Below are 22,214 nucleotides of genomic sequence, written 5' to 3' on the forward strand. Positions count from 1 at the left end.
TGTTTACTGTCAATATAAACATACTGCTGGTTTTTCTTCAATAATAACATTCATTAAATATGAATGAAAAAGCCTTTTTCTGATTTTAATCAAGCCTGCACTGTATCTTGTCACCATCTGGTGGCATAATCATGGAATTAAAAGGAAGTCCACTAGAGAGAGGAGATGGCTAAAAAATAGTCATAAAATGTTCATAGGTTTGACTCAAACAGGCTTTCATAAACAAGACCCCTCTTTGAAATGTGTATCTAAATGTATTACTGCACTAAGCTTCTTTGTAGTACTGCGATATAAAATATAAATCAACATGCTGGCCAGTGAAATCAGTATGGAAACAGACAAGAGCCTGTGTGCTGGAGTTGGGTTGTTTGTGAAGAGGATGATTTCCCCATACAAACAATCCAGAAAGAGAGCAGGTGATCCAGCAGCATTGTCTATCGGAACACTCTCGAAGATGAGAAAGGGAGCAGGTGCTCCAGCAAGGTCTATCGGACCACTCTCCTGAGCTCTGCGAGCAGCCAGATTGCCAGGGAGAGCAGTGCCAGGGACCCTGACTGATGAGTGGCAGCCAGGGGTGTGGGGACATAGAGGAGCAGGGTGCTGATGCCCAGGCCAGCCTGATTTAAAACACAGAGAAACAATCGTTACGTGGCAATCAACAGCAACCTGCTTGTGGAAGTCCAACACCTGAATCCTCTTGCTTTAGTGAACAGGGGTGTTAACAGAACACTAATATCACGACATGCAGGCCACCATATAGTATGGATCAGGAGACAGATGATGGTCCTGATGGGTTTCTTGTAATAGGATCAAATGGTCTTTAATGATGAGCCACAAAAAAATTATTTATAGCAAGTACAAAACACCTCAATCAAGATCCATTTGGGGAACTACAATGAGCTATGTTGTGCTTTTGGTTTCACGATACGATAGACCATGTAAAGAAAATATTGCTATTCATTAATACAGTATGACTCGTTACGCCCCTATCACTGAATTAAACAAGCGCTAACCAAGATTTTATAACCTGTTTTTTAAAACTTATTAGCACAAGCAACATTATTCTTTAGAAAAAAACATTGCATGCATTTCGAGATATCTTTCCAACCTGCAAGTACGCCATGGCAAGCAGGGAGGAGAGAGCAATTCGGGTCCTTCTGGGCAGCGGGATCCTCCGAGAGAACAGGTAGAGGCCAGTGATGGCAGCCACTGAGCTGATAGCCTAGAGAGAAGACAAGCAAAGTTATGAAGAACACAGCTACTGTAAGGAAATGTAGCTCTGTATAGAGAGGGGTTAGCTGCCACAGGAAAAGGAAGTTCATGATCAATTCATTCCAACACAGACCTGATTCCTGATCCACTTTGAAAGAATGTTTAATATGATTTGTAGCGTTCGCAGCCTTTGCTTGTAGTTGCCATTTCAGTACCTACATAGTATTTATTCACATATCTGACCCAATCAGAATAATAAAGACATACTGACAGGAGCATAAGAAGAGAGCGGCACACAGCAATCACAAGACTATGACATTCAGAGTGACATGCAAATAAAGACAGCCAGCACCTCCAGTGCCATTTACCAGTATGCGATGATCGAATTGCACTGTTGTAGGGTTTTCAAAGAAATTCTTCAGGGTGGGAGAGAAAGCCAGCAGATCATCAGGGATCCAGCGCTCCCCCATTTTAGGGAAGGAGTTATACACCAGGCCAGCATCCAGCCCCGCTACAAAGGCACCTGCAAGGAATGACCACAGCCTGGAAACGTGAAATGAACAGCACACAGCATGTACTAGAATTGCGTGACCAATAATTTTATTCCAGATTTTCTCCCCAATTTGGAATGTCCTGTAATTATTTCCCCTCGCCGCAGCAATTCCTCACACAGCCCAGGAGAACTGAAGCTCAGCGGGCATCCTCCGATCCCATGACCGAGCCAGCTTCCTCTTTTACACATAGGAACTCGAGGGAAGGTGTGAGCGAGCTACCAGCCTCTGGAGGACAAAGGCCAGCCCTGCAGGTGTGCGCTCTGAGCTCACTGGACGCCTGGCCAGTAGTGCTCACTGTAGCTACCAGCCTCTGGAGGACAAAGGCCAGCCCTGCAGGTGTGCGCTCTGAGCTCACTGGACGCCTGGCCAGTAGTGCTCACTGTAGCTACCAGCCTCTGGAGGACAAAGGCCAGCCCTGCAGGTGTGTGCTCTGAGCTCACTGGATGCCTGGCTAGTAGGGCTCGCTGTAGCTACCAGGTGAGCCACTCGGGACCCACCCCTCCCCTTTTAAAATGTTTAATGGAAAAAGTGAGGTTAACTAGACTAACACAGCATTCATTGAAGCGTTAATAAACTTTATCAGAATAAAAGTAGTGCCCCATGTCCTACCCATCCACCACACGTACAATAGCACAACTGAACCAAAGACCAGGTAAACAGTCATCAGACCCCAGCAAGCAGTTCACAGGATCCAGCCTTCGAATGCACTGCTGCATTGACTATGTGCATACAGTCCAGTGACAGAGGCAGTACCTGAGAGAGCCGTCAGGAAGACAAGACCACTGGTCCCCCGAGCAAATCTCCTCAACACAGTAATCTGTCGTGTGTCTGGCAACTGAAAGATACGACATCAGAGTTACCCAATGAATACATAGTTCTCCTCTGCATGCTATTACACCAACACAGAGCACAGCCAATGAAGCAGCTCATCTATATGACTGCAGTCTGAAGCTGTGCTGAGAGGAGGCTTCCGGGCAGGTTGCAGCCCTGGACTGTATCTGTATTAAAAGCAGTATTACAGTATCCGGTGGGCTGATAAATATAGGATCCATGTTGTAGCCCCAGCTGCTCCTGGAACACAGTACCTTGTGCTGAGGCAGCACCAGCGACAGCCCTGCCCACAAGCTGCCACAGTAGAGGAGCAGCGCTGAGCCCAAGTGTGCTGCAAGCCGGTACTGACTGACCCGCGGCACATCATGGGAGTCTGGCTTCTCCTCCAGACCGCTCTTCACCATGTACCAGCCCAGCAGTCCCTGCCAGGAGAGAGGGGGGGGGAGAGGAGAGTCACGGAGGGAGGTTTTCAAAAAGCTAGACTGGCTCGCTACATACTGCACAGCTTTGTCATGCCCCCCCAGGAACTTCAAAAGTAAAGATGAGAGGTGGCACAGATTCTCCCCTCCACCCCCTCCCCCTCCAGTTCATGAGCTGCTCTTCACTACTAGTTGCCTGCTACTGAAATATGTAACACAAGCTTGATCTGTCATGCCTTTATAGAAGCAAGAGCCAGTAAGTCATTTAAAAAGAACTATTCACAATGACAGCAATGATCTGAAAAAGGGCAAAGTAAAAAAAAACAACACACTAAGAAAATGACTTTCAAGCTCCTCACTCTTTCATGACTTAGCAAAAGTGTGCCTGTTCTCAAAGCTCCATCTAAAGGGGTAACATTTTTAAACTACAATATGAAATGCACTCTCACCTGGAAGCAGACAAAGCTGCAGAGTCCGAGGACACGCCCCTTCATGGTTCGGTTTAGGTAGCCCCGCCTCCAGAAGTATGCGGCTGGCAGGATGAAGGCCAGACCCACCAGGCGCCCCCACATGCGGTGAGAGTACTCCATGTACCAGATGAACTTGAACTCTGGCAGAGTCATGCCATGGTTCATTCTGTGAGACACCACACCATTACTCAACTCACACAAACACATCTGCACTGGCTTTTGTTTCTAGCAACTATCTAGCAAGTCATTTATTGTCGGTGTTATTTCCATGCAAGTTTCTCAGATTGCTTTTCATTACTTGAATAGCTTTTCATTACCACTAAAACTGGTATTTCAGTACTCTAACTGGATGTACTGTTGAACTCACATTCTGAACTCTGGATACTGCTGGTATTTCTCAAACTCTGCCTCCCACTCTGTCTGGGTGCTTGGAGGCTTCATCTCTTTGATCAGGTGCCAGTCGACCATGGAGAGACCTGACTCGGTCAATCTGCAGAGACAGAAATCCAACACTGCACATTTTAACAATTCACACAAACACAGTTTCTTCCATGTTAATCATCTTAAGCAATGCACAGAACATCATTAAAATAAAAAACTATTTTTAAGTCCAGCTCTACAGCCATCCTGGGACTAATTACCTCCGTGTGCTGTTTGTTAATTTCACTCCAGTGGTATGGCTGATCAGACCTCATGACCTACAGCACAGGAACACATTGGGTTCTGGAAGGCAACAGTGTAACTGAGCTCATAGTGCTGTAGTCAAGTAAGCTGTGTATCTGGAATGGTACAAAACTTCCTGCCACTGCTTCTCCTTCAATCCACAAACTGGCAAAAAGATCCCGGTCTTATTTATTCTGTTCTTTGATCTCTGTGTGCTGTGGATTAAGTCTGAATCACTCATGTTGTTACTGTGTTGTTTGTATACATTGCAATTGTCTTTGTATTGTTTACCAGGACTCCCTTGTAAATGAGGCTTCATCTTCATGAGTAAATGTCCTGGTTAAGTAAATTAAAGACCAGCACTAAATTAGGCAGAATCTGGACTTGGTATTCCCTTACTGTAAGTTAACCCTGTCATTCACCGCCAGCTCTGGCACAGCTACAGCTAACCCTGCCATTCATCACCAGCCCTGGCACAGTTACAGTTAACCCTGCCATTCATCACCAGCCCCGGCACAGCTACAGCTAACCCTTGCCATTCATCACCAGCCCTGGCACAGTTACAGCTAACCCTGCCATTCATCACCAGCCCTGGCACAGCTACAGTTAACCCTGCCATTCATCACCAGCCCTGGCACAGCTACAGTTAACCCTGCCATTCATCACCAGCCCTGGCACAGCTACAGTTAACCCTGCCATTCACCGCCAGCCCTGGCACAGCTACAGTTAACCCTGCCATTCATCGCCAGCCCTGGCACAGCTACAGTTAACCCTGCCATTCATCGCCAGCCCTGGCACAGCTACAGTTAACCCTGCCATTCATCGCCAGCCCTGGCACAGTTACAGTTAACCCTGCCATTCATCGCCAGCCCTGGCACAGTTACAGTTAACCCTGCCATTCATCGCCAGCCCTGGCACAGTTACAGTTAACCCTGCCATTCATCGCCAGCCCCGGCACAGTTACAGTTAACCCTGCCATTCATCGCCAGCCCTGGCACAGTTACAGTTAACCCTGCCATTCATCGCCAGCCCTGGCACAGTTACAGTTAACCCTGCCATTCATCACCAGCCCTGGCACAGCTACAGTTAACCCTGCCATTCATCGCCAGCCCTGGCACAGTTACAGTTAACCCTGCCATTCATCACCAGCCCCGGCACAGTTACAGTTAACCCTGCCATTCACCACCAGCCCTGGCACAGCTACAGTTAACCCTGCCATTCACCGCCAGCCCTGGCACAGTTACAGTTAACCCTGCCATTCACCGCCAGCCCCGGCACAGCTACAGTTAACCCTGCCATTCACCGCCAGCCCTGGCACAGTTACAGTTAACCCTGCCATTCATCACCAGCCCCGGCACAGCTACAGTTAACCCTGCCATTCACCGCCAGCCCCGGCACAGTTACAGTTAACCCTGCCATTCATCGCCAGCCCCGGCACAGTTACAGTTAACCCTGCCATTCATCGCCAGCCCCGGCACAGTTACAGTTAACCCTGCCATTCACCGCCAGCCCCGGCACAGTTACAGTTAACCCTGCCATTCACCACCAGCCCCGGCACAGCTACAGTTAACCCTGCCATTCACCACCAGCCCCGGCACAGCTACAGTTAACCCTGCCATTCACCCCAGCCCTGGCACAGCAGTTAACCCTGCCATTCACCGCCAGCCCTGGCACAGCTACAGTTAACCCTGCCATTCACCGCCAGCCCTGGCACAGTTACAGTTAACCCTGCCATTCACCGCCAGCCCTGGCACAGCTACAGTTAACCCTGCCATTCACCGCCAGCCCTGGCACAGTTACAGTTAACCCTGCCATTCACCGCCAGCCCCGGCACAGCTACAGTTAACCCTGCCATTCATCGCCAGCCCCGGCACAGCTACAGTTAACCCTGCCATTCACCGCCAGCCCTGGCACAGTTACAGTTAACCCTGCCATTCATCACCAGCCCTGGCACAGCTACAGTTAACCCTGCCATTCACCGCCAGCCCTGGCACAGTTACAGTTAACCCTGCCATTCACCGCCAGCCCTGGCACAGCTACAGTTAACCCTGCCATTCACCGCCAGCCCTGGCACAGTTACAGTTAACCCTGTCATTCACCGCCAGCCCTGGCACAGTTACAGTTAACCCTGCCATTCACAGCCAGCCCTGGCACAGCTACAGTTAACCCTGCCATTCATCACTAGCCCTGGCACAGCTACAGTTAACCCTGCCATTCATCACTAGCCCTGGCACAGCTACAGTACGTAAGAAACTTGATACATGGATTTTTGAGCCTTGGCTGCCAGTCCTTTAAACGAGAATACAATCCTGTAGAAATGTGAAATGTGCTATTCACTTCATGTCTCTGTCGCCCTTTTTCTTAGTCACCGGGAAACAAACACTATCAGTGATCATGTGCCCTCTAGTGACAAAACAATACAACTGCAGTGACATACCAGTGCATTTTTCAGCTCAGCTCACTAATGGTATGCAATCAGTAAATACACCTGTGGCATTAAAACAGACGGGGGTAATGAATCCGCTCTTTACACAAAACCCATGATGTTCTGTAACTCTTCAAGAAGGAAACCCAGAAGCTGGGCTGGATCTACCGCACACCCTCATACCTTACCTGGTAACCCCCCCGAGGACAACAGCCCCCACCACCATCCCACTGCAGGCTACCAGCCAGCCCCCCACAATGCGATCCGTGGCTGCGTTAGGGACCGTCGCCTGGACCGTGGCAGTGCTGCGCCCCCTTCTGACCAGCCATTGGGGCACACGCTGCTGCAAGCCAAAGAAAGATTGAGAAACCTGAGGGTGACTGACAGAACAAAGAAACTCTGACCTTGGCGTGACCCGCTGTTTTCGTTGTAGTGTGATACCAAGGCTGTTGTAGTATATGATTATACCGTTTAACTTTGGTTAAATGTATTCTTTGATAAATATATGGAATCCTCTGGTCTATTCGTTCTTACCTGCACGCCACTTTTCAAATGCAACCCCTTAGCGATCCGACATCCGCAAGAAAATAAATAGCGCAACATCTCCTACAAGAACAACATGGATACATGAGGATGTTTACAGGTTTGATAACGTAATTACTTAAATAATAATAATAATAATAATAATAATAATAATAATAATAATAATAATAATAATAACCAAATCGCACTTACGTGAGTGTGCGCATCAGTCAGCTGACAGAAGTGCACGTTCGCAAAAACCAATTTTTGGTTGTACCAATTTGAAAGTTTCAAGTTGGAGACTAAATTTTATTATTATAATAAGTAATAATAATAATATAATAATAATAATAATAATAATAATAAAATAAAATGAAACTAGCAGAAATATAATGTTTTTATATGGTGTTATTTGAATTGTATGAATAAAACACTTTACAATACAGATTGTGCGATTTATTACATTTTCGGGGTCAGGCGCAGCTGAAGCCTTTTCGTGCGCGGTCATCTTGTGATCACATGACAGGGTTTAGTTAGTACAATAAAGTGCCTCTGTTGAAATGAACGCTTGAATTAATCCAGTGGTTGTTTGTGAAGAACAAACAATGAACATCTTAATCTGATAAACTGTGTATTTTAAAAAGCTTTCCAATCAGCAAAATATGTGTAAGCATACTATACAAGTGAAAACCAAAGCCCCGCTTGAATGAGTAACAATCATTCGAACTTAGTTCCGCTATTTCTGAGCTAAACTGAGCTATAAAACGGTCTAGAATGTGACTGATTCGAAGATGTATTCTTGGGGAGCAAAGTAGTTGAGACAAAGAGCAAGTGTTTGTTACAGCTCTGTACTAATACCAGTCTGCATCATATCATACTGTATCTGTACCGTTCACAACGTTACCAGCGACGCAAATAATTATACCGACTTGTACCATAGTCTATGTATGTACCGTATCTATCAAGCAATATGTGCGACAGGAGGTTTTTAATAGTCGTATCGCATGCTTTAACAATCTCTACTTTATGAGTTAAAGGATTGTATAATCTGTTGGAATACATTTCTGTAAAATCACGTGTTCGTGTGTATGTTCGATAGAGAGGGCCCATATATATTCTGGTGTGTTGTTTACCATAATATAATCGCGTTTCCTAGTAAAAACTGCATAAATTATGCGCTGCGAGTTTAACTAGGTCTTGTGGTCCAGTATATGATAAACGGGACTATATGTAGCACCACTGCGCTTAGCTTCAAAGTCCAATCCAATGAATGCATGAAGTTCAAATCCAAACCACACTTAAAATAATGTCGATTGATTATCAAAACCGTATAAAGACTAAAGAATAATGGCTTTTAAATTATTATTATTGTTATTTTACCAGTTTGACAATCTGATGGCTTTTGTAGAATTAGGTTGTCACAAGAAATTCAGAGTGTGTGTTCTGTACACATCCCTTTAAAACTGTAATCACAAGAAATTCACAGCGTGTGTTAAATAGGCAACCCTTAAAACTGTAATCACAAGAAATTCACAGCGTGTGTTAAATATACATCCCTTAAAACTGTAATCACAAGAAATTCACAGCGTGTGTTAAATAGACATCCCTTAAAACTGTAATCACAAGAAATTCAGAGTGTGTGTTTTGTACACATCCCTTAAAAACCATAATCACAAGAAATTCAGAGTGTGTGTTCTGTACACATCCCTTAAAACTGTAATCACAAGAAATTCAGAGTGTGTGTTCTGTACACATCCCTTAAAACTGTAATCACAAGAAATTCAGTGTGTGTTCTGTACACATCCCTTAAAACCATAATCACAAGAAATTCAGAGTGTGTGTTCTGTACACATCCCTTAAAACTGTAATCACAAGAAATTCAGAGTGTGTGTTCTGTACACATCCCTTAAAACCGTAATCACAAGAAATTCAGAGTGTGTGTTCTGTACACATCCCTTAAAACCGTAATCACAAGAAATTCAGAGTGTGTGTTCTGTACACATCCCTTAAAACCATAATCACAAGAAATTCAGAGTGTGTGTTCTGTACACATCCCTTAAAACCGTAATCACAAGAAATTCAGAGTGTGTGTTCTGTACACATCCCTTAAAACTGTAATCACAAGAAATTCAGAGTGTGTGTTCTGTACACATCCTTTAAAACTGTAATCACAAGAAATTCAGAGTGTGTGTTCTGTACACATCCCTTAAAACCGTAATCACAAGAAATTCAGAGTGTGTGTTCTGTACACATCCCTTAAAACCGTAATCACAAGAAATTCAGAGTGTGTGTTCTGTACACATCCCTTAAAACCATAATCACAAGAAATTCAGAGTGTGTGTTCTGTACACATCCCTTAAAACTGTAATCACAAGAAATTCAGAGTGTGTGTTCTGTACACATCCCTTAAAACCGTAATCACAAGAAATTCAGAGTGTGTGTTCTGTACACATCCCTTAAAACTGTAATCACAAGAAATTCAGAGTGTGTGTTCTGTACACATCCCTTAAAACCGTAAAACCGTAATCACAAGAAATTCAGAGTGTGTGTTCTGTACACATCCCTTAAAACCGTAATCACAAGAAATTCAGAGTGTGTGTTCTGTACACATCCCTTAAAACCGTAATCACAAGAAATTCAGAGTGTGTGTTCTGTACACATCCCTTAAAACCGTAATCACAAGAAATTCAGAGTGTGTGTTCTGTACACATCCCTTAAAACCGTAATCACAAGAAATTCAGAGTGTGTGTTCTGTACACATCCCTTAAAACCATAATCACAAGAAATTCAGAGTGTGTGTTCTGTACACATCCCTTAAAACCATAATCACAAGAAATTCAGAGTGTGTGTTCTGTACACATCCCTTAAAACTGTAATCACAAGAAATTCAGAGTGTGTGTTCTGTACACATCCCTTAAAACCGTAATCACAAGAAATTCAGAGTGTGTGTTCTGTACACATCCCTTAAAACCGTAATCACAAGAAATTCAGAGTGTGTGTTCTGTACACATCCCTTAAAACCGTAATCACAAGAAATTCAGAGTGTGTGTTCTGTACACATCCCTTAAAACTGTAATCACAAGAAATTCAGAGTGTGTGTTCTGTACACATCCCTTAAAACCGTAATCACAAGAAATTCAGAGTGTGTGTTCTGTACACATCCCTTAAAACCGTAATCACAAGAAATTCAGAGTGTGTGTTCTGTACACATCCCTTAAAACCGTAATCACAGAGTGTGTGTTCTGTACACATCCCTTAAATCACAAGAAATTCAGAGTGTGTGTTCTGTACACATCCCTTAAAACTGTAATCACAAGTTCCTGCCATTGTTGGGTGTTTTTTAGTAATGTAAATATTTGCTGATTATAAGAACAGTATGAAGTGCAATCTGTTGGGTAATAGGGTTTGCTTCTTGTAACACAAGCACACATTTATGCTTTCTTGTTTTCTTGTTACGCTTCAATTCAGTTTTCTAGTTCTGTAGGGATGGCGGATGGCTTTCTGATGGAGGTGTGCGTGGATTCAGTGGAATCTGCAATAAATGCTGAAAGAGGAGGTACAGCATATCTACATGCAAGCAGTTACTTCTTATTGTCTGTCTATTAGGATGTACTTGCTGTATTATTCCACCACCTTCAGGTGCCTGCAGGATTCCTGCCTACTGGAGGGAGGCATCACACCCAGTTTAGGTGAGTCCTGAGGGAACGCCCCCCAGAAACAAAGTATGCATACAGTCATGACATGACCTGTGAAGCTTGAGGTACTGCTACCTGTGTGACCACATGGTGTTTGTAAGCGTGAGGCTGAGCTGTAGAATTCGCTACCCATTCTTATTACTCATCCTGTGCTTGTTGCTGTGCTCAGGTCTGCTGCAGGTTGTGAAGCAGCATGTCCAGATCCCTGTGTTTACCATGATCCGTTCGCAGGGGGAGACTTCCTGTACTCAGATCGCGAGGTGGTCATGAAGAGGGACAGCCACCTGTGCAAGAGTCACAGGGCAGATGGGTGGTGCTGGGGGCTCTGAGAGGGCGGGAGTGTAGACACAGAGCTCTGTGTGGAACTGCTGGGTAAGAGACACTGATCATCTACACAGCTTTACACATGAGCAGATGGGTGGTGCTGGGGGCTGTGAGACACAGAACTCTAGGAGACACTCCACTTTTATATAGTGTTTTACATATGACCTACTCCTGATCACAATTATGTTTTTTTTCGGACTGTTTTATAATCTAAAATTCCATAATTATTTTATTTCAACAGCACAACATAAAAATAATTAAATATAAATAACTATGTAAATACAAATACTATGAGTGAATACATTGTTTTTTCACAGCTGCTTCACGACCCCTGTCGGTTACTTTTCACAGAGGTAATTTTGGCTAAAGGTCTGGATTGGGGGTGGTAAGCTTAACTATAATAAAAAAGGATGAGTTTTTCTCTCATTTCTCTCATCAGTTTAAATAGTTTAAGCCTGTTTGTAAAACAAAGACCTTCTGGCTGCTTTGAGATTCTTGGTGGTCACACTGATAACATGGGACCTCATTCACCTTGGTGCAATGCAGTGGGACCTCATTTACCCTGGTGCAATCCAGTGGGACCTCATTTACCCTGGTGCAATGCAGTGGGACCTCATTTACCTTGGTGCAATCCAGTGGGACCTCATTTACCCTGGTGCAATGCAGTGGGACCTCATTTACCTTGGTGCAATGCAATGGGACCTCATTCACCTTGGTGCAATGCAGTGTGTGTTGGGAGACTTCTGCCATTGAAATGGGATATAATGTACTTATTGTTTTTTTTATCTCAGCCTTTGACATGGTACATGACCCTGTAGTTGCCATGGAGACCCTGATTGCGTTGGGGTTCAAGAGAGTGCTGACGAGCAGGGGTGACACCAGAGCCCAACCCCCCCTTACTAACACCACTGAACACGCTTCCAAATAATGAAGAGCTCTACTGATATATGAGTGGGAAGGTTCTATTTCCAGCAACTTCTCAGCTCAATTCCAACCCCAGGCCTGCACTGATCTCACACCATGTTGATGAAGTTAGGTGTGCAGTAGGGCCACCTTTCCCAGTGTACACTGTAATGTCTGCATTCAAGCACAAACAGATCATTTTCGGGCATGCTCAGCAGTCAATGCATTACCTAATTCTGACACACAAACATACCTGAAGCTACAGATCATCCCCTGAAACACAGACCCTTGGCTCAGCCTCAAGTAACACATTACCAAAGCACATGTAATTATTAACAGGCTGTAGTGCTTGCATGCACAAGTTCATCTCTGCAGATTGGACGTCAGAACATTTAGTTTTCATGAAATACATCCTGTAGACTGTGATACTGTGGCTCTCAAAAGTATTCACCCTCCTTGGACTTTTCCACATTTTATTGTGTTACAGCATGGAATCAAAATGGATTTAGTTAGGAGTTTTTGCCACTGATCAACACAAAAAAGTCCATAATGTCAAAGTGAAAAATAAAATCTACAAATTGTTCTAAATTAATTACAAATATAAAACAGAAAATAACTGATTTCATAAGTATTCACCCCTTTTGCTATGACACACCTAAATAAGCTGTGGTGCAACCAATTGTCTTTAGCAGTCACATAATTAGTTGAATGGAGTCCACCTGTGTGCAATTAAGGTGTTTCACATGATTTCAGGTTAAATACATCTGTTTCTGGAAGGTACCACAGTTGGTACTACATTTCCTAACAAAAACTACATCATGAAGATAAAGGAACATTCAAAGCAAATCCGGAATAAAGTTCTTCAAAAGCACCAATCAGGGGTAGGATATAAGAACATTTCCAAGGCATTGAATATCCCCCAGAGCACAGTAAAGTCCATTATTAAGAAATGGAGAGAATATGGCACAACTGTGAATCTGTCTAGAACAGGCCTTCCTCAAAAACTGAGTATCTGGGCGAGACGGGCACTAGTCAGGGAGGCCACCAAGAGGTCTATGGCAACGGTAAAGGAGTTACAGTCTTCCACGGCTGAGATGGGAGACACTGTGCATTACGGGTGCTTTACAAAACTGGCCTTTATGGGAGAGTGGTAAAAAGAAAGCCATTGTTGAAAACAACTGACATCAAATCTCAGCTAGAGTTTGCCAGAAGGCATGTGGGAGACTCTAAGACCAAGTGGAAGAAGATTCTATGGTCTGATGAGACCAAAATAGAGCTTTTTTTGGCCTCAACGTTAAGCGCTATGTTTGGCGCAAGCCTAACACCACTCATCATCCTGAGAACACCATCCCTACCGTGAAGCATGGTGGTGGCAGCATCATGCTATGGGGATGCTTCTCTGCGTCAGGATCTGGAAAGCTTGTGATGATAGAGAGCAAAATGGATGCAGCAAAGTACAGAGAAATCCTGGAGGAAAACCTGCTGAAGTCTGCAAGAGACCTGGGACTTGGGAGAATATTCATCTTCCAGCAGGGCAATGACCCCAAACATACAGCCAAAGCCACACTGGCTTAAACAAAAAGGTCAATGTCAAAGCCCGGACCTCAATTCAATTGAGAATATGTGTAAAGAGTTGAAAATTGCTGTTCACCAAAGGTCCCCATCCAACTTGACGGAGCTTGAGCAATTTTGCAAAGAAGAATGGGCAAAAATTGCAGTGTCCAGATGTGCAAAGCTGGTGGAGACTTATCCAAATAGACTCATGGCTGTAATTGCTGCCAAAGGTGCCTCTACCAAATATTGATTCAAGGGGATGAATACTTATGCAATCAATTATTTTCTGTTTTGTATTTGTAATTAATTTAGAACAATTTGTAGATTTTATTTTTCACGTTGACATTATGGACTTTTTTGTGTTGATCAGTGGCAAAAACTCCTAATTAAATCCATTTTGATTCCATGTTGTAACACAATAAAATATGGAAAAGTCCAAGGGGGGTGAATACTTTTGAGAGCCACTGTATGTGCAGTGTGTTTAAAGGATGAAAAGGCTGTAGGAGTTTTTATAAGAAGAAATATTTACTGTTCAGTGAGGCAGCTTCTAATATAAAATAAGATAAATGTTTTACATAATATAAAACCATAATAGATGATGTAAAAAAGAACACAAAAATACCAATGGACAAATTCCCCAAAAGGTTCAGTGGTTGCCATTAAAATGTGAGTTAAACAAGGGGTACCAGTTTATTTTTCACACATGTAATCTGGTGCTGTTCATGCCATCGGGAGACCCCTTATATATATATAATCGATAGATGGCAACAGTTTCACTTGCCATATAAAATACAGTGGAGGGTGAAACTGGATGGCTGTGTTAACCCTAATCTTCACATCACTGTTACATCGAAGGGGTCTCTTCTCAAGTGGATGTCCAGATCCTGTAGAGGCTGTAATAAAATGTATGTCATTCCCAATGCAATATGAACCAGATGATGAGCAGTATAAAGTATTCCAGGGTCCATTTTGTTTATTGTTCTTTACCAATGATTCAAGTTCTTTGTTGTGCTGAATCACTGTCAGTCTTTGACCTGCCTGTGTTTACAGTGAAGAGTTGAAAGCGAGTGTGTGAGAGGGCATAGTCCCAGTGCAGAGATGATAGAGAGTGTGTGAGAGGGCACAAGCCCAGTGTAGAGATATATAGCAAGTGTGTGAGAGAGCACAAGCCCACAAGCAGTAGACAGGACAGGTCCTCAGCAGCCATGTCAGCGGCACTCACTCAATTCTGTGGAAAAACTTTCTGGGTATGTTTGAAATAAATCTGTGAAATACAATTTGCTTGTTAAATATTTAGAATATCATCTCCATAGTTTTTGTTTTGTATGTTTGAATCAATTGAGTTCTCTTAATATTTGACAACATAAACTAATATTTTCTCTCACCCTTTGTTTTTGTAAAATGTTGTCATTTTACGTGATAAATGGAAAATTGTTTAGTATTCTTTCTGTTAATATTAATAATACTTTGCCTTCTGTTTGATTCATTCTCTTTACTGTGTTGTTTGGTTCACTGGTCATCTCTTTACTGTGTTGTTTGGTTCACTGGTCATCTCTTTACTGTGTTGTTTGGTTCACTGGTCATCTCTTTACTGTGTTGTTTGGTTCACTGGTTATCTCTTTACTGGGTTGTTTGATTCACTGGTCATCTCTTTACTGTGTTGTTTGGTTCACTGGTCATCTCTTTACTGTGTTGTTTGGTTCACTGGTCATCTCTTTACTGTGTTGTTTGGTTCACTGGTTATCTCTTTACTGGGTTGTTTGATTCACTGGTCATCTCTTTACTGTGTTGTTTGGTTCACTGGTCATCTCTTTACCACAGTTTACTCAGGCTGGACAATGTTCTCACAGAGCACCACAAAGCCAACATTAAAAAAACTTAAATCTTTTTCACATTGAAGACTTATAAGTGATACATTTTTTAAATAATAGCCCTTTATTAGCTGCAAAACTAGGGGCTGAATTTCCAATTCCCCTGATTAAGTTCTGTTGAACATGCCCCTTCTGTAAAGTTATATAATCCAGTATGTACATCTACTGTGAAAATGAATGTAATTTAAGAGCAAAAGAAACGGTTTCAGTTACAGAAAGGGGGATTATTGCATTATCTTTTACTACAGTGTCATGCCTTCTCATTGCACACCAGACCCCACTGTACTGATTAACACACGTTTACATTGATTACAGTGTCATGCCTTCTCATTGCACACCAGACCCCACTGTACTGATTAACACACATTTACACTGATAACAGTGTCATGCCTTCTCATTGCACACCAGACCCCACTGTACTGATTAACACACGTTTACATTGATTACAGTGTCATGCCTTCTCATTGCACACCAGACCCCACTGTACTGATTAACACACATTTACACTGATAACAGTGTCATGCCTTCTCATTGCACACCAGACCCCACTGTACTGATTAACACATGTTTACATTGATTACAGTGTCATGCCTTCTCATTGCACACCAGACCCCACTGTACTGATTAACACACGTTTACATTGTTCTGAGCTGTCAGTCCAGGAACCCGTAGTTCACCTAATAACAAAGGCTCAATAAAATGTAGAAGCCAATCTCACCAGCAGGCATTACTACAGTTCTGTCTTTCTAGATCTATATTGAACCCTTTTCAGTAATAAAAACCCGTAGACTTTGAGTTGCAATTGCTAAGTAAACATGGAAGGTCGGAGGAGGGGGGGAGGGGGTTACATTTTAACTATTGACAACAAATAGAATCATTTCCTACCCTGTTAGTAAGCTAGTTGTCAACGGTTATAAAAACAAAATAACACATGCAACCCATCCACTAGAGGGAAGAGGGCTGCAGGGGACACTGTGGTGTGCCTTTCAGACAAGGCATGGATGAAAGCCTCTTCATGTACAGTATGTGAGGACTGAAACAGACATGGTAGCATTCAAAAGAATTCACTATACCCATACCAAGATGGTCTGTAAGACTACCAAACCAAAAATAATAATAATTTTCTTTTGAAAATCTGAGTTATTTCTTTCTGGTTTGGTAAATGTATTTGGTGTGTTTTTCCTTTCTGATAAAATACAATTTTGATGAAAATGATTTGAGAATGCAGCCTGCATGGTGCTATACAGATACAGCAGTGTTTAATAGATGTGAATATGAAATAGATTTGAGAATGCAGCCTGCATGGTGCTATACAGATACAGCAGTGTTTAATAGATGTGAATATGAAATAGATTTGAGAATGCAGCCTGCATGGTGCTATACAGATACAGCAGTGTTTAATAGATGTGAATATGAAATAGATTTGAGAATGCAGCCTGCATGGTGCTATACAGATACAGCAGTGTTTAATAGATGTGAATATGAAATAGATTTGAGAATGCAGCCTGCATGGTGCTATACAGATAAAGCAGTGTTTAATAGATGTGAATATGAAATAGATTTGAGAATGCAGCCTGCATGGTGCTATACAGATACAGCAGTGTTTAATAGATGTGAATATGAAATAGATTTGAGAATGCAGCCTGCATGGTGCTATACAGATACAGCAGTGTTTAATAGATGTGAATATGAAATAGATTTGAGAATGCAGCCTGCATGGTGCTATACAGATACAGCAGTGTTTAATAGATGTGAATATGAAATAGATTTGAGAATGCAGCCTGCATGGTGCTATACAGATACAGCAGTGTTCAGTAGATAGGAATCGGGACGTTATTTTAGCAGTGGAATCCTATTCAGTGAGCAGGGAGCTGATTTCTTTGTTATGCCCCAGAACGCATCGTTCCTGGAGCGATCTGATCCAGACCTGCCTTTATGTCTGGAGCAGACTGTTCTGGTGTGGCTTCCCCTGGGCTTCCTGTGGCTGACTGCCCCATGGCACCTCTCGGGGCTCTTCAAGAAGAAAGCATCCAAAACACACATTTCCAGATTGTACTGCACAAAACAGGTATTTGATACAGTAGCAGGGGCTGGGGGGGGGGGGTCTGTTTTAAAGAAGGTCAGGCTGGTGGGGGGCTTGAGATGTCTGTCTGGCCAATTGAAAAATGTCATTGCTGGAACTGATGGCTCCTTCTCATTTCATTACTGTAGTACCTAGCAACATTAAAAAGAAATAAATCAAATTCAAGCGAAAGGATTGTTGTCTCCCACGGAGCAGGGATGAGTTTTTTTCTCATGTTTTCGGACTGTCATTCAGCTCCTGGTTGTTCTTTTGTTCCTGACTTCCATCGCTGGACTGGCCGTCACCCTGGCTGAGGATTATGGGAACTACAGGGATCCGAGTCCAGGGAAACAGAACCCTGCAGTGCTCTACACCAACCCTGCCCTATACACTGCATCATGGGTAAGACTAGCACAGTAACATGCTTCAAACATCAGTGTTTTACTGGGGCTGTTCAGTGATGCATGCTGTTACACATGGCTTTGAAATGATTGCTAATGTATTATTAAACAATCCAACATTAGCTGCTTTAACAAGCTGCCTCCTGTCCTGTAGCAGACTTCCTTACATTCATGCTGCTGTGTCATTTGAATACAGCACAAGGATACAGTATTCCTCTGCAGAATTATCTGAGCCTATACAAACACATGCAGGGGTATGTCTGTTTATTTCTGTTCTGCAGCTGTTCAGTGACCCAGTACACTTAAACAATGCATGTCAAAGCAGTGCACAGGAGTTCTACCAAAGTTTTAAAAGCCATTGTCTTACTTTGTAGCCGTAGCTAAGGGTGGTGGCAGTGATAATGCCAGTAATGCGAAGAGGAACTTGGAAAATGTACTTTAAATGATTGGCTTGATTGTTTGTCTCTCTTCTCAGCTCCTGATGCTCCTGAGCCAGGAGGGAGTGCGTCGGCGAGGCGAGACGGGGGAGTCTGGGGCTCTCTTCCTGTTCTGGACCCTCTCTGTCCTCTGTGGGGTCTTTCCATTCCAGACACTTCTGCGGGAGTCCCTGCGCCAGGTCAGAGAGGAGTGGGAGGGGCTGTAGTGCTGCACAGGCGGATAGTCCTGCCTGTTCCTCAGAGTGGGAGGGGCTGTGGTCCTGCCTGTTGTTCACAGTGGGAGGGGGGTGGTGCTGCACAGGCTGGTAGTCCTGCCTATTGCTCAGAGTGGGAGGGGGGTGGTGCTGCACAGGCTGGTAGTCCTGCCTATTGCTCAGAGTGGGAGGGGGGTGGTGCTGCACAGTCTGGTAGTCCTGCCTATTGCTTAGAGTGGGAGGGGCTATGGTGTCTCACAGTCTGATAGTCCTGCCTATTTTTCACAGTGGGAGGGGCTGTGGTGCTGCACAGTCTGGTAGTCCTGCCTGTTGCATTAATAAAGCAGTATTACTTATACTGTGCATAGGAGTTTCATTCAGTCATTGGCTGGTGTTTTATCTGTTTCTCTTTGATTGGTGAAATGTGCAGCATATTTGAAATGACCTCACACCAGGACAGCACTTGAAGGGGAGGGCAGACCAGTCCTAATGGCTTTCCATTTGTGTTTCCCCTCACAGGACAGCGTTTCAGACCTGCCCCGCTTCACTTTGTTTTATATCTCCTATGGCCTCCAGGTCCTCACACTCATCTTGTCTTCCTTTGTTGACATGTCCCAGGAAACTAGGGAGGCAGCTAAGAAGGTACCAACACTTTTCAATCCCCTGATAAACCTTTACTGCTTCCTTCACTGCTGCTCACAGCACTGCTGTTGCTGCACCTTTTTTAATAACAATGCTTCTGTTATTCTGCCCATAGCAGGACTCCTAATAACAGCAGGGAGCTCCCATAGCGAGCCCATCACATCCATTCCACTGGGCCTAAGCAGAGGAGCTAGTCCAAATATTGATCTCTTCATGTAATAACATAAAATTGATCATTAGCAAATCATAGTTTCTTAATTCACGGTTTGTCTTTCATTGAATTGGTAATACAAGGCCTTCATTAGTACTGGCATCGCCCTAAACGTGTGTCTGCTTTATAATTTTATCTCAGAGTTTATTACAGAGTGTTTAAAGGTGTTGATCAAATAATTACATTCATTTTTTAAAAATGTTTTACAGAATCCAGAGATATCTGCTTCCTTTCTAAGCAGAATCACATTTAACTGGTTCAACAGGTAAATAAATTAAGTGTCTTTTTGTTGAATTTGCTGCTACTATAGCAGGGTAAACAGTGCAAGCAGTTGAGCTGCAGTCTTCATCTCCTCTGGATTGTACAATTGGAATTGAAGTAATCAGTTCAAGCACATTGTATCTGGAGGTTTCTGTAAATAAGTAGCTTAAATAGCATGCATAGACATTTCATATGTCAAAGTATGAACCTTTTGGGGCAATGTTAATAACCTGTTATAATACACATTGACTTGTAGATACTTCAACACACTTTTCTGCAACTAATCTACACTGAAATGTTTCTGTCCAAACACTGGTGAGATTATTTTCGAGCTTTCCTTGTCTCCTACTCAGTATGGTGCTTAATGGTTACAAGCGCCCCCTAGAGGTGGAGGACCTGTGGGATTTGAATGAGTCCGATAAGACCCAGACCATCTTCTCTAAGTTTGAGAAGATAATGAACTGGGAGGTGAAGAAGGCCTGGAAGAAACACAATCAGAGAAGGAAACCGGGTCTTCAGAGCGACATGCACGCCAACAGACTGGCCAAGAGTCACAGCCAGGATGTGCTGGTCATGGTATGAGCAGAGGGGGCCAGAGAGGGAGGACATATTGCAAACTAACGTAGCCTTCTGCTACTTATTGCAATGTCAGGATATCCTAAAGACTGAAGAGGTATCATCTAAATGTGTAAAATACAGTGAAACCAGGAAGAGCCCTAGACCAGTGATTATAATAGAGATCTGATCCGATCAGAGGTATGTCTCATGACAGAGGTGCTTGGAGAGGGTGCTGAAGTGGTCACACAGGGAGTTCAGTGCTGTTTCCAGGTTAAATACAATCTAAAAGGATATAGTAGTTGTTAAACAAGGGTTCCTTTAATAAAGCAGGAGTTCTGTAGCATATATAACACATGTAGAGACTGTTCGATACTAGACTTAAAAGAAGTAGAGAAGTCTACTGACCCCACATGCCTTTCGGTTTGTTTCACCTTGTTTGTGCTGCAGGAGGATAAGGGGAAACAGAAGAAGAAGGAAGCCAGTTCAGAGAAGCAGTGTGAGTTTGCACATTCCTGGCTGATCCCCAGCCTGGTGAAGACATTCCTGCAAGTGCTGCTGGAGTCTGCGCTCTTTAAACTCCTGCAGGACCTGCTTGTCTTTGTCAGCCCGCAAATCCTCAAGTGAGTCGCACTCCTGTATACTAGGGATATTCTTCAGCACATCAATCAAAACAGGGTTGGCTTTTTTAAAGCACACATTTTCTTTACCACTTTCAGTTCATTTTCCATTGCCCTTTTAATTATATATATATATATATATCACAACAAGATTTGCCCGATGATATTATAGAATGTCGTAAAAAGCCAAGCACTCACCATGTATCTGCTGTTAAGCTTATATATTTATTATTATAACATCATTACGAAAAAACAATGAAGTGAATTCATGCAGATGTGTTGCGCCCACTGGCCTTCATCAGTGCAGTAACATCGTTTGATAAAACAATTATATTAGTGCACTACACTGATGAAGGCCAGTGGCCGCAACACATCTGCATGAATTCGCTTCATTGTTTTTTATAATGATGTTATAATAATAAATAAATAAGCTTAATAGCAGATACTTAGTGAGTGCTTGGCTTTTTACGACATTCTCTATATTTACTTGATGCCTATAGCACATCGTCAATACAAGAACATTGCTCTTTTAGCATGCTCCTATTTTTTCAACCCAATGATATAATAGAAATACCCTGACTGTCTTGTTTGGTCCCTCCCAGGCTCATGGTATCCTTCACACAGGATAAGTCCATCTTCGAGTGGAAGGGGTATCTGTATGCAGTGCTGCTGGTTCTGGTTGCCGTGCTGCAGTCTATGCTCTTGCAGCAGTATTTCCAGCGTTGTTTTGTGCTGGGGATGAGGGTGCGCACTGCGATCATGGCTGCCGTCTACAAGAAGGTACATAAGAAAGTTTACAAACGAGAGGAGGCCCATCTTGTTCATTTGTTTGTTAGTAGCTTATTGATCCCAGAATCTCATCAAGCAGCTTCTTGAAGGATCCCAGGGTGTCAGGTACAACGAGGCGGGGGTTCAGAGAGACTGTGCTGGAGTTTATCATGTGTGCAGCCGGGGGTTCAGAGAGTCTGTGCTGGAGATTATCAGGTATGCAGCCAGGTGTTCAGAGAAACTGTGCTGCTGGAGTTTATCATGTGTGGAGCCGGGGGTTCAGAGAGACTGTGCTGGAGTTTATCGTGTGTGCAGCCAAGGGTTCAGAGAGAATGTGCTGGAGTTTATCATATGTGCAACCAGGGGTTCAGAGAGACTGTGCTGCTGGAGTTTATCATATGTGGAGCCGGGGGTTCAGAGATACTGTGCTGGAGTTTATCAGGTGTGCAGGTGTTTATTAATTTGCTCATTCCAGAATGGTTTCCTTTATCTTTAGTTATGCTTCTTTGGTGTTGCAGTTGTTTCTTGGATTGTGTTCAGTGGTGTTGTACTGGTTTCTCAGATTTTGGGTTTATGGACCACATCAGGCTGCAGCTTTCAGATGAAAAATAAGTGCCATG

The 22,214-nt window shown here is 43.3% G+C and overlaps 2 protein-coding genes and 1 pseudogene across 6 annotated transcripts in view; 2 read left to right on the plus strand and 1 right to left on the minus strand.

Annotated features, from left to right (window-relative positions):
- Nucleotides 1–177: 177 nt before the first annotated feature.
- Nucleotides 178–7,212, minus strand: LOC121321791 (cytochrome c oxidase assembly protein COX15 homolog). 3 transcript variants are annotated; one of them, XM_041260994.1, is made up of 9 exons: nt 7,109–7,212; nt 6,763–6,917; nt 3,854–3,976; nt 3,466–3,652; nt 2,852–3,019; nt 2,520–2,601; nt 1,581–1,735; nt 1,109–1,222; nt 178–617 (listed from the first exon to the last, which is right to left on the minus strand). In XM_041260994.1, exons 1-9 carry the CDS (start codon nt 7,175–7,177, stop codon nt 486–488), a joined length of 1,185 nt encoding a protein of 394 aa, XP_041116928.1. In that variant the 5' UTR covers nt 7,178–7,212; the 3' UTR covers nt 178–485. The 3 variants fall into 3 exon arrangements, with proteins under 3 accessions (XP_041116928.1, XP_041116929.1, XP_041116930.1); XM_041260995.1 differs by having other exon boundaries at nt 6,763–6,914; nt 7,109–7,196; XM_041260996.1 differs by lacking the exon at nt 6,763–6,917 and having other exon boundaries at nt 7,109–7,130.
- A 3,364-nt stretch (nt 7,213–10,576) lies between these two features.
- On the plus strand, nt 10,577–12,049 carry LOC121321596 (annotated as a pseudogene).
- A 2,667-nt stretch (nt 12,050–14,716) lies between these two features.
- The window catches only part of abcc2 (ATP-binding cassette, sub-family C (CFTR/MRP), member 2), a 28,067-nt gene continuing 20,569 nt past the window's right edge, over nt 14,717–22,214 (plus strand). For 2 of the 3 annotated variants that reach the window (XM_041261437.1, XM_041261439.1), the window contains exons 1-9: nt 14,717–14,819; nt 17,338–17,511; nt 17,761–17,907; nt 18,382–18,522; nt 19,057–19,179; nt 19,600–19,655; nt 20,005–20,227; nt 20,657–20,829; nt 21,429–21,606. In XM_041261437.1, the coding sequence (XP_041117371.1) occupies nt 14,778–14,819; nt 17,338–17,511; nt 17,761–17,907; nt 18,382–18,522; nt 19,057–19,179; nt 19,600–19,655; nt 20,005–20,227; nt 20,657–20,829; nt 21,429–21,606 (1,257 nt within the window). In that variant the 5' untranslated portion in view covers nt 14,717–14,777. The remainder of the gene's footprint in view (nt 14,820–17,337; nt 17,512–17,760; nt 17,908–18,381; nt 18,523–19,056; nt 19,180–19,599; nt 19,656–20,004; nt 20,228–20,656; nt 20,830–21,428; nt 21,607–22,214) is intronic. The other variant, XM_041261438.1, reaches the window with a different exon arrangement.

Source organism: Polyodon spathula, chromosome 10 (genome assembly GCF_017654505.1).
Source record: "Polyodon spathula isolate WHYD16114869_AA chromosome 10, ASM1765450v1, whole genome shotgun sequence".
Taxonomy (NCBI): domain Eukaryota; kingdom Metazoa; phylum Chordata; class Actinopteri; order Acipenseriformes; family Polyodontidae; genus Polyodon; species Polyodon spathula.

Excerpts from the sequence above, each read along its gene's own strand:
- LOC121321791 (XM_041260994.1), bottom strand. The coding sequence starts at position 7,177 with ATGTTGCGCTATTTATTTTCTTGCGGATGTCGGATCGCTAAGGGGTTG. Across the intron at positions 2,602-2,851 it reads TGGTGCTGCCTCAGCACAAG|TTGCCAGACACACGACAGAT; the intron begins GTACTGTGTTCC and ends CGTATCTTTCAG. Across the intron at positions 618-1,108 it reads TTGCCATGGCGTACTTGCAG|GCTGGCCTGGGCATCAGCAC; the intron begins GTTGGAAAGATA and ends GTTTTAAATCAG.